The sequence below is a fragment of the Hemicordylus capensis genome, chromosome 1 (assembly GCF_027244095.1).
Source record: "Hemicordylus capensis ecotype Gifberg chromosome 1, rHemCap1.1.pri, whole genome shotgun sequence".
NCBI classification, from domain to species: domain Eukaryota; kingdom Metazoa; phylum Chordata; class Lepidosauria; order Squamata; family Cordylidae; genus Hemicordylus; species Hemicordylus capensis.
Window position 1 is genome coordinate 400,604,387 of NC_069657.1, and position 12,082 is coordinate 400,616,468.

At 43.4% G+C, this 12,082-nt stretch overlaps 1 protein-coding gene across 6 annotated transcripts in view; it reads left to right on the forward strand.

The window, feature by feature from the left end:
* The window catches only part of DAAM2 (dishevelled associated activator of morphogenesis 2), a 325,498-nt gene extending 317,457 nt beyond the window's left edge, over positions 1-8,041 (forward strand). For all 6 annotated transcript variants that reach the window (XM_053305346.1, XM_053305390.1, XM_053305362.1 and 3 more), the window contains one exon: positions 843-8,041. In XM_053305346.1, the coding sequence (XP_053161321.1) occupies positions 843-1,061 (219 nt within the window). In that variant the 3' untranslated portion in view covers positions 1,062-8,041. The remainder of the gene's footprint in view (positions 1-842) is intronic.
* The last annotated feature ends 4,041 nt before the right edge of the window (positions 8,042-12,082 follow it).

A 12,082-nucleotide genomic window follows, 5' to 3' on the forward strand; every position in this document is an offset into this window, starting at 1 on the left:
TCTTATTTTATGTAATCAGGCTTTTGCTTGTTGATATCTTGGAAGTTCACTCAGTAGTCATTCATCAGGCATCCTTCTCACTCCCCATGTTTCATCTCAAAACATAAGAAGGCTAGATTTAATCAGATGTTTGTATGTAATGCCATCACATTTGTGTCTCTTTTCTTAGCCATCAGTTTCTATAGCTTAGCCTTGCCATAAAAATGCAATGAATGGAAGTCAATATCTTTAAACAGAAGTAGAATGTCCAGAGGCAGTATACTTCGAAATATCAAACACTGGAGACAGACAATAGGAGATGGCCATTACCTTCACACCCTGCCCGTGAGTTTCCAGACATCTGGCTGGCCACTGTAGGAAACAGAATAAGCTGGTCCCCTGCTAACAGAGCAAAGAGGCACCTTTTAAAAGTGGTGATTCTCTTTATTAAGTAGGGGTAGAGCAACTGGCCCTACCTATCCCCAGAAAAGCATCCCTCCAGTGGGCGTTGCTGGTGTCTGTCTTTTTTTTTTAGATTGTGAGCCCTTTGTAGACAGCCATTTTATTTTTTTATTTATATCTAGGTAAACTGTTTTGGGAACTTTTGTTGAAAAGTGGTGTCTAAATATTTGTCATTGTGTTTGCTGGTGGCCTTTTGGTCTATTCCAGCGGGTTTTTCCTTGTGTTCCTATGTCCTGTCAAAAACTTAGAATTATAACTATTGAATGGGTCATTCTGAGTTTAGGCTCCAAGCAGCAACAAAGGTTCCAGGACTTCAAAAACGTCTCTGCTCAGCGTCTTCAGCAGTACATTTTATATTCCATTACTGCCAAGTTTAAATCTATCTCTATTTTTCCCAACAGCTAAAGGAACAGAGAGAGAAAGAGAGGCGTCAAAAGAAAGCCAAGGCTGGCAGCATTTCTGAAGAGGGAGGAGGAGAGTTTGATGATCTCGTATCGGCACTGAGGTCAGGCGAAGTCTTTGACAAGGACTTATCAAAGCTCAAGCGCAACCGCAAGCGTTCAGGGAACCAAAATTTGGAGACAAGCCGAGAACGGGTGGTAACAAAGCTCAACTACTAAAAGAGGAAGGTGCAAAAATAAAAAGGAATCCATGAAACAAAGACGATAGCAGCAAAAAGTCAAGAAAGATGATGGAGACTGGCAAGTGTCTTTCTGTGATGAACGTCTTGCTCTTGCCCTCCCATCGTGCCCTTTTCCTTATTCACCTAATCCGAAATGGTTGTGAAAGTGCCTCTAAACAGCCTGAAGGATTTTTCACCAAGTTGTTGCTTTCGGTTGATGTCTCTGCTCCTTAATATTGCCCCTGTACGTTAAGTTCAACCATAATGGTGAATGAGAAACCACTGGGACTTCTGAACCAAATAGAGGTAAAGGGAGGAAGAATACGGTTTACTCCGTACCAGATATATACATAAACATATTCTCCATCTTCCTGAGAAGATGCAAGACAGTATCAGGCTGGTTCTGAAAACTCCTACTCTTTCTTCATGGTTCAGCTTGGCCTTTAGGAATTTATGGCGGAGTGGTTCTACAGACTTGTTCTTCCACAGGATTTGCAAAAGGCCACTGATGGGAGCCTGAGAAATGCTTTTGGTCTTACGAACGACTACTTGGTGGCCTACAATATGCAAAGCAAGTGAGGTTGCGTCAGAGGAAGTCGATAGAACTGCTTAGCTTGTGGGATGGAGAAACTGTTTGAAACCTCCAGTTTCTCCCCCCGGAATTATTTGAGTCTTCGGGGTGTGCCAAATAATGAGAGAGAATGAAACACACATTTTGACAAAGAGTTGCCTTGGTATCTAAGCAAAAGAGACCACAATTGGTCTGAGCCAGATTAGTTGTCATTGCTGAGCAATGTGGCAGGAAGGTGGGAGCTGGGAATGGAGCTCTAAGAACCACCCATATGCAAATCTGCATCTTTTTGTGTTAGCACACACACACAAAATTGTAATTGCAATGGATAGAGGCAGGAATTTGAAAAACAGGTAAATGGAGCTGACTGGTGATTGGAAAAGGGAATCCTTTCATTTACTGGCAGCCATAATTTTATTGGGGTGGACTGGAGCTTGCAGTTTAACAGGCTGGCCTTCTCAGAAGCCCCACCACTCCCAGCAAGTGCTGCACAATAATAATAACAATAACAATAATAATAATAATACACTGCATCAGTAGGTAGCTGTGGTGTTCAAAGACTTTTCCTTTTGGAAGGGAGTGAAGGAGAAGTCTGCCAAGAAGAGTCAAATATAAGAAAGACCCAAAGGTGTGGATTACCCCAGTGGATCTTGAAAAGAGCTCTGGAGATCACAGATAATTAATCCCAAAATAATTTGTTATGCAGTGGAAACTATCTAACACACAGAGCCAAAACAGAGAAAAAGCCTGCTAATGGGTTCCTGTTTCTGTGTGGCTTTATGACTGTACACTTATAGAAATATACGCTGTAAAATGTCTTTATTCATTTTATTTTTCCTAAGTGAACACTTGGCCATCTTCCCTCAGGTGAGCATAGGAAGGAAAGACAGCAATAAGCTTATGTGTGAAGCACAGAGATTGAGGGTCCAACCCACTTTCTGCCAAACGATTGCATCCTAAATGAGTGGGAACTCCTTGGTATTCTGAGAAATCTAGAAGAACCTCAGATTCTCACTGTAAATACTTGCATTTGTTTGTCTCCAAAAGGTGTTTAATTTTCAGGCAGAGTCTGCAGAGCAGAAAATCCCTGCATCTTGAGCACCGTCCAGTCAGTATTCTATGCAAACAACATTAGAAAGTTGTAAGGCGTGTTGGTGTTGGTCAGAACATTTGGAAGAATGAATGAAATGTTCAGAACTCTTTAGAAAAGCCAAACCAAAATGAAAAAAGAAAACAAAAAGAAAAAAAAACCCACCCAGTCTGAACTCTGTTTTTGTGTGCTGATTTTTGAGTCTCTCACCTCCTGAATTATTCTCTTCATGACATTCCAGAACATGGCACTTCTGTTGTACTCTCTTATTGGACAGCTGGTTACCTTTCAAGAAATGGATTCATTGCTCTCCATTACTGTGGCTTCCCTTTGAGGAGACCTCATTTAAAAGAGAACCCCTCTGCAAAAAGCACAAGCGCCTTTTAAAAAGGAACTTTTTGTTTGCTTTAATTTTGTAAAACTTTTTGGAAGGTTTATACATCTATATGTTGGGGGGTATTTTTCACAAATGTTAAAATAGATGTTTTATAAGGGGGGGGGGAGTAAATGCTAGTTCAGGCTCCTTTCTGCTCTCCATAGTAGAGATATGGTACTCCCTGCTCATGCCTTTTAGGTTGCAGTGTGGAAGCCATAAAAAAAAGAAGTGTCTCCCACATTGTGTCTCCCACTATGTGCCATAGTGGGAGACAAGTGGCTTTAGTCTGCCATAATCCCCAAGATATCAGTTTTTCGTAAAGTTTAGATTTTCTCCTGTAAACATTCTTTCTTTTCTTGCTTGCTTGCTTAGTTTCAAGCAGTGCAGAGCCTGTCACAGGCATTTGTTACAAGGAAGAAATCCCAATCCCATTAGAGATCCTGGTGTATCCATACCACTCTCCCTAACTGCAGGAAGAAAACTCATCTGATTCAGCCTATACCACATACATATATTTGAATGTGTTTTGTCTCACTAGTGCCGTAATCTTAACTCCCAGCCAGAAAGAATGGGCAAAGATACATGTCCAAACTTGGATCAGACCATACTTGAGGGGGCAGGGACAGAGCTTACAATACTCTCAGACAGATAACAAGAAAAATCTTCCCCCGCCATAAGTTTGTCAACAATTATAAACAATAGGACACCAAAAGTCTGTCTGACAGACTTTTCTTTCTACCATCAGCCATACTTAAAACATAGGTGTTCCTTGGGTGTCTTTTTCACATATGCCATAAAATCCACAGCAGTTCTGGTCATGTTTGCCTAGGCTGAAGGACCAGAGTATCTTGGCATGTTTCTACAGCCCTTCTGTGGTTGCTCTTTTGTTGGCTTCTATGATGACACCAAGTTCATTTTTGTGTGCCAAGCTCTACTACAGATTTTGTAGTGAATGCATACAAATACCCTAAAATGGAATGATAACAGTCCTCCATTCTGTAGCAAAGGTTTGCCCTGTTTGGGTCACATTAGAATTGAATGTCTAATGGGGAATGCCAATTCATGTCAACAGTTTGTGGGGCTAAGCTGCCATTTCCCATGACCTCTAACGTATATTTCAGACTGTCAGAAATCCCAGAAATCGTTGCGGCTGAATTCCATAATCTAGTAAGAGCAAATGCTTGCTAGTTAGATCACCTCCATCCAGATCATGTTTACTCAGAAGCAAATTTCACTGAGTTCAGTGGAATTTATTCTTGAGTATGATTAGTATTGCAACCTTACGTTCAAACTTGATGTTGGCTATGTGCTTGATTTTAATGTTAGCAGCTGGATCAGGGCTCCTTCAGATTAAGACCATAATGGAAGGAGGGGGTTCTTTAACCTGCCCATGACCAATCCAGATTCTCCCCGCCCCCCCGCCAACCAGTTGTTGTTTGATGAGACCATCCAATGAGAGAGAATCCTTTTGCCTAAATATAGCAGACCTGATTCAGCTTAAATCAATTTCTTTTCTCATTGTGGACTGGGATGAGTATTCTTTAGTCAGATCATGGAGTGACAAGCTCTAGAAAGCTCTCATTTTTCTTAAACTTCCAAAAGCATCTTTTAATCAGTTTACTCACTCTAGAAGTCATTCCTAGAAGACAATGGCTGACATATCGCTTGGGGTACATCAGCCCAGTAACATTGCATGCATATAAATTGTGCAAACACAAGAAATGTGCAAATGATGTTACACAAGAGTAAGTCCATTGAAAATGAACAACCGACAAGTATGCCACATTTCTGGGTTGAAATGTACCCTTGTGTGATATGTCAGCCACGATCCTTATTCACACATTATATTCACAAGTACACATGACTGCTGATCTGTGTGCATATACAGTTATTCCCTTATGTTCAGTGTGTGTATAGTAGTACACACAATCTGTACTCTAGATTTTTGAGGCATTCAGTCCCTGTATGAACATTTAAAATGAATATACAGTCATTCATAGGAAAATGTGTACAAGTTTGGACAGCTGTATATATGTATAATATAACATGTAAATAGCATATATAACTCTTCTCCCTCCCACCACCCCATCCATTATCTGGTCTTACCCTGTCACTGGAATCAGCTTAATTCAAAGTGGGCGATCTCCTGATCTGAAGCTTTTTTCAATGGCCACATGATGGCAGCATTTCCTAAATAAAAATCATGTATTTGCAGGATCCTTCGAACATGTGATTCCCCTACCTGCAGGAAGACTGTACCACATGCTTCTTCTGAACATGTAGACAGATTCTTAGACATCCAGCATGTCTTGCAGTACATTCTCTCAAGCCTGTCTGTACAGATGGGACAGCTGCCACCCTGCAGAATTAATCTCTGTTCATTTCCAGTGATGCATGCCACTTTGTGAGCCACAAGAGTGGAAAGCATCAGCACTCGCCTGTGTGCTAGGCTCTGTTTCGAACTCCATGGGGTGGGGGAGCAGATGGTGTGCCAAATTTGGAATGGAGTTGGAAGGGACAGGGTTAAATCTGGCCACTGCTCCCACTCCAAGTGCTGCTCTCCTGAACCTGGTATTTCTAAAGACACAAACTGTCAGGAATCCAACACCCACCTTTGCATATAACATAGCTAGACCTGATTTCACCTGTATCCAGTAGGCTGGGTGCATAGCACCAGTAGTGACTGTTGTAGAGCCTAAGGGAGCACACCACCAACACTTCTGCAAAGCTCCCTTATAGTGAATCAGACCATTAGCCCATCTAGTTCAGTACTGTCTGCACTGACTAGCAGCAGTTCTTCAAGGTTTCAGGCAAGAGTTTTTCAAAGCCCTGCCTTGAGATGCCAGGGATTTGAACCCAGGACCATGCATGCAAGGCATCTGCCCTGCCACTGATCTATGGCCTCATTCCACTTCTGCCTCAATGCAGTTAACAGTTGTGACATTTTATGCTCAGGTTGCATGTCTCTCGCTCTCTCTTTCAACCAGTGCAGAATCACAGAGAGAGAAGAGCTGGTCTTGTGGCAGCAAACATGACTTGTCCCCTTAGCTAAGCAGGGCCTGCTCTGGTTGCATATGAATGGGAGACTTGATGTGTGGGCACTGCAAGATATTCCCCTCAGGGGATGGAGCCACTCTGGGAAGAGCAGAAGGTTTCAAGTTCCCTCCCTGGCAGCATCTCCAAGATAGGGCTGAGAGAGATTCCTGCCTGCAAACTTGGAGAAGCCGCTGCCAGTCTGTGAAGACAATACTGAGCCTGATAGACCAATGGTCTGACTCAGTATATGGCAGCTTCCTATGTTCACAGAATGGGGCTGAGAATGTGTAATTCCTAGGTGCAATGGGCCTGTTTGTTTGACAAGTGGAAAGAGAGAGAGATCTTAGTCAATTGACTAATCTTAATCAGTTGACAAAAGACTTTGACAATTCTAATATTCTAGGTCTGTGAACATTTTGGCAAGTTACCAGGCAATGAAGAAGTGCCCACTGGCGGCACACAGCACCAGTAACTTCCCTTGTAGGAGGGCAGCTGTTAGTGCCAATTCTCTGGGGAAATCCCAAGGGGAAGGGAATTTAATCAAATAGAGCTCAGATATGATTTATTCATTTCCTTTGCTCTGATGAAACACTTCCTGAAACCAAGGCATCCATACAAAAAACGTCCGAACATTCCAAGTTCTGAAAGGAATAATAAAGTCGAATTTTAAGTCACCCCCACCCCACCCCTAAATGCTGCAACAGTATGGCTTTGAGAACCTTCTAAGAAGGGAGGTTGTTTGCATGGCCATCTGAAGCAGGGAGCCAAGGAACGTGAGGAGCTCAGTACAGAGAAAGAAGTGTGGAGCGCTCCATCATAGTTCACCTCATTGGGCAGACCTTTCTCCAGTCACATTTTGCCCAATATCAGCTGCAGGAGGCTTAAATCTTTGGAGTTTCCAGGAAGGGAAAGGAGAGCAGTTGTACAGTTCTGTTGTGTACATGATGTATGCAGTTCTGTTTGTTTTTTTAAAAAATATTTTAATAATGAAAAAAAGTACTGTTTTAGGAATGTTTTTAGGGAAACCTGTAAATGCAGCACCTCTATTTATTTTGCCTTATTTTACTTTGCTATTTTTGTGTATACACCACATTTCAGCCACGACTATTGAGACTGCACCAGGGCATTGTGAGCAAGCTGGATGATGGACTTGGCAAGTCTGGGACAGGCTGGAGGAGGGTTGGGCTCCTTCCCTTTCACTCATTTGGCACCATGAGTGGGGCTGTGCTGCCATTGAAGTGCATGCCGTCATGCCCCGAAGGGCTCTATTCTCCTTTCATTACTGTATTGTGCCAGTAGCAGCTCACCAATTGGACAACCGTGCCAAAGTATCAAGACCCACGTATAAAACAGTGCCACCGGGCACAGCTTCCTGGTGCCTGGGAGCTTGATGGGAGAGGCAGGTCCCTCCAAGCAGAGGCACGTGGTCAGAGTATCTGATCTTTCCGATAAGTTGAAGGTTCACAACTGTTTCTCACCATGATTTATGCAAGCATGTGAGGTGCATGCACATGGCCACAGTCTTTATCCCAGCTAGATGAGATTGGCTTAACTAATACATCCTGGTTTCATCATACTCAAAACCCAGTAACAGGTTACTGGCACTGTTCTACCTACAAGTACAGACGTATAATGGAAGAATGCCACCCTTTTAAGAGAGAACTAATCTGCCTTAAGTGCTCTTGTGTAGGATCCTCTGGAGTGTCCCCTCCCACAACGGCAAAGGTGGCTGGTGTGGGGGTCTGTCTTGCTCTTCTAATGCTTTGGTGTCTCCTCATTTGTTGGTCAATTTAAGACTATAAATGAATTAAATGTACAAAACTTGTAGTGTCCTTTTTATCTGCACCTTTTTATAAGAATATAATGTAATACTAAAAAAAAAAAATTAAAGATATATTGCCCCTATTTTATTCCAGTGAGTTATTTTGTTTAGGTGAGCCAAACATATTTAAGCAATAAACTCTAATGATATTTACTAAGAAAAGCATTATTTTATTCTTCATTTCAACAATCTCAACAGAGCAACTCTCCAAACTTAGGATAGATTGACATGTTCTCTGTTTGCACTAGGGTTGTAAATTTTGGGGGTTTTTGTTTTGTTTTTGGCCTGAAACACCCCTGTTTTGTTCTTTGTTCGAAATCAGTCAATCCAAAACACCCCAATTTTGTTCTTTGTTCAAAATTGCAAAATCCAAATCCAAAACATTCTGGATTTTTAAAAAATGGCCCTGGGGCAAAACTAGTGGTGGGGGTGGTAGTGCCCAATGGGTGAAAGCTACCATGCACATTTCAGAGGAATTGGGCAAAGGGCTAATTCTTGGTGAATTTTTAAAGTTCAAGATTTTTCCCATAGGGAATAATGGAGGTTTCAGGGAAAGTATAGCTTCACGTGGGGGTGGGGGTGGCCCAGAGCAGAGTAGTGTGGGTGGTAGTGCCCAGTGGGGGCAAGGAAGCTTCCAGAATTATTTCAAAGGAATTGGGCAGAGGGCTGATTTTTAAAGATTTAATGGAGTTTACGTGTCTTTAAGGTTCTTCCCCATCGGGAATGATGGAGGTTTCAGCAGCCCCATAACTGCATTTGAGAGGCACCTGGGTGGCCCAGAGTGGGTGGTGGTGTAGAGCACATAGGGTGCCAACCACCCCCATGGGTTGCTAACCCATGGGGTACTGAGTTCTGTTGTTTCTGAGATGCTTTGAGTGTAGATTCTCTGGTAGCATATGAGAGTGGATTCATGGTTTGTCATTGAAAATCTCATATGCTACCAGAGAATCTACAGGCTCGGCTCAGGCTGGCAACAAGGCAGGGATACGCAATGGCATGGCATCATCATGGCAACTTGAGGCATGCCATGCAATGCAAACAAGTTCTCTCTCTCTCTCTTCAATGAGGCAGAAAGGCAAAATGGCGAATGAGTAACTAACTTGTTGAATGAATTGAAAACCCCTCTTTGAACTCCCCACCACACTTGCCCCTTCTTCAACCCTTCCCCTGGCCAATGTGGGGCCAGTAAAGAGTGGAAAGAGGCAAAAGAGCCAATGGGGAACAAGGAAGGAATCGTCAGCAGGTCAGCCCATGCTTTAGGTCACCGACTGGAAGGCTGGAAGGGCAGGGAATTCAAAGAGATATCAAACACAAAATGGAGACTGACTCAGAGATCGACACAAAATGGAGGTCTGAAACAACAAAACGTTTTGTAGCTGAAACAGGGCCATTTTATTTTGTGTACAAAACTTTCCAATTTGGAAAATGGGCATTTTGTTTTGTCTACAAAACACCCGAAATGGCCTGTTTCGAGTACAAAATGTACCCAAAACATTTTGCACATCCCTAGTTTGCACCAAAGATTAATGCAGTAAACACCAAAGCAGAGGGTTCAGTATACTCCCCTATACTCCAGGGGAGCTTCCACTAGTGCCAATGGCTCTGCGTGGTGTAGTGGTTAGAGTGCTGGACTAGGACCGGGGAGACCCGAGTTCAAATCCCCATTCAGCCATGAAACTAGCTGAGTGACTCTGGGCCAGTCACTTCTCTCTCAGCCTAGCCTACTTCACAGGGTTGTTGTGAAAGAGAAACTTAAATATGTAGTACACCGCTCTGGGCTCCTTGGAGGATGAGTGGGATATAAATGTAAAAATAATAAAATAATAAAAATAATGTAAGCAAATTAGGCAGAAGGCTGTTGGAGTCTCCACTCCATTTGATTTAGAGTCCTCCAGCTGAACCTATCTATGATGGTGCTGATGACCCATGCAGGATGCCCTGATTTTATGGGAAATAAGTTTCTCCCAAGTCTGGATCTTCTGAACTACTTCATGGAGGGACCATGACTTGTGCCAACCTTACAGTATACCTGAGTTTACCGACATATGGTCTGTGTGAATTAATATATTCATGCCTGCTATATGATGATGGAGAGCATACAGCTCCAGCTTGTTTGAGTACATTCATATTGTATTCAGATTTCATTCTTGACCATGTGCATTAGGTTAGCACCTTGGGAAGACACCCACTCACACCAATGAGACTTGCATCTATGATGATCAAGGCACATAACCCCAAGGGCCTTTGGAGCCTTTATTTTTATATTTATATCCCACTCTTCCTCCGAGGAGCCCAACACACTGTACATGGTTTTATGTTTATCCTCACACCAAGCTTATGAGTTAGGTTAAGGCTGAGAAATAAGCAACTGGCCCAGAGTACCCAGTGAGTTTCGTGGTTGAATGGACATTTGAACTCGGGACTCCCCATACCCCATGCTGGCTGGTGTCTCTTGATGGGAGAGCTTGCACCCCGGCAACCAGTTTCAGCCACTACCAAGTGACTCATGATGGTAGGTGAAGAAGAATACTCTTGAGCTACAGTATTCCATCTTAGAGCAGAAGTAAGCCTCACTGCAAGGGACTGGAGTGAAACCTTCTCTGGGAATCACTTCCTGGCAGGACACTAGCATACTCAACAAACAAGATGGGGCCATCAGGCCTGAGTGGGCCTTTGCCAGACTCCTGCTGATGGGGCATCCTTCTGAGAGGAGCTTCTGGGAAATAAAAATGGTGGCTGACAGCTGCTGGAAAGAGCACTATGACTACCACTGCTTCTAAGTTTCACTCCACAATCCAAAATTGGCAAAATGTCCCTCAGTCTCACCCCTGATTCACAGATGGCAAATCTGAATTAGTGTGGGAGCAAAGGAAGGGCTTTATTAGGGTTGCCATATTCTGGGTCTCCAAATCTAGGTGCCTAATTTATATATTATGTAAATTTCTGAGCAGAATAGTGACTGCACATTTTATTCCATAACTCCGCTTCTACAAGAGCTTAGTTTTTAAAAAGAAGAAGAAAAGAAATGAAATCTGGGAGAATCTGGGTGGGCTAAGCAAGCTGGGTGAGATGCTTAAAATCCAGGTGAAACCGGAGTTTCAGGGGACATGGCAACTCTAGGCTTTATTGACAATGGCACTCCCAGTGGTTGATTGAGGGCCCCTCCTCAAACTGATGTTATGCCATAATATAGCAATGCACCAGTGGAGATTTTGAGGCAGCTAATATGCAGAGCAATGATGCATGGGTGCCATGAAAAAGGAGCCTGCTGGTGCAGCAGGGAAGTAGCAATTTTTGAAGCCCTCCTCTTCCCTAGGAAGCTCTCTGTGCCACCGTAAAATATTGGCCAAGGGTTGCGCAACCCCCAGGGGCATATTTCTGGGTGGCACGGAGGGCTTGCCAAGGAAAGGAGGAGTGTTGAAAATTGTCACTTCCCAGATGCACTGCTGCAGTTATTTGGGAAGTTCTGTTGGGCTGCTCTCTTGCAGCACCAATGCATTCTTGCTCTGATCACTTGGCAGTGACTGCCAGTTGTTGGCTGCTAGAATGATCACTGCAACCAGAAAACAAGCGGGAACTGTAAAAAACAACAGTAAAATAACGTAAATCGGGGAGCTGGTTTCATTTCTACCAAATTCAAGGCAGAAGATCTCAGGAGAGAATGGGAAGTTCAGCCTTCGTAAAAATTTCCCTCTGAGTTAGCTCTGCAGTTAGTCCCTAATTTGTCTGGGCACTATAAGAACATAAGAACAGCCCTGCTGGATCAGGTCCAAGGCCCATCTAGTCCAGCATCCTGTTTCACACAGTGGCCCACCAGATGCCGCTGGAAGCCACAGACAGGAGTTGAGGGCATGCCCTCTCTCCTGCTGTTACTCCCCTGCAACTGGTACTCAGAGGCACCCTGCCCTTGATGCTGGAGGTGGCCCTCAGCCAGGAAAGAAGGGCAAGGAAGAAAAAAAAAATCACGTTAAAGATCACACTAAAACACGTGTCATGGGGCATGGGGTTGAACTACAGATACCTGGTGAGCATACACCTCATGGAAAAGCAGTGTAACATGAAAAATCAACAAGTGGGCAGTTTCATCCGACAAAGAGGGCAGTTCTCCAGCTTCACAACAGAAT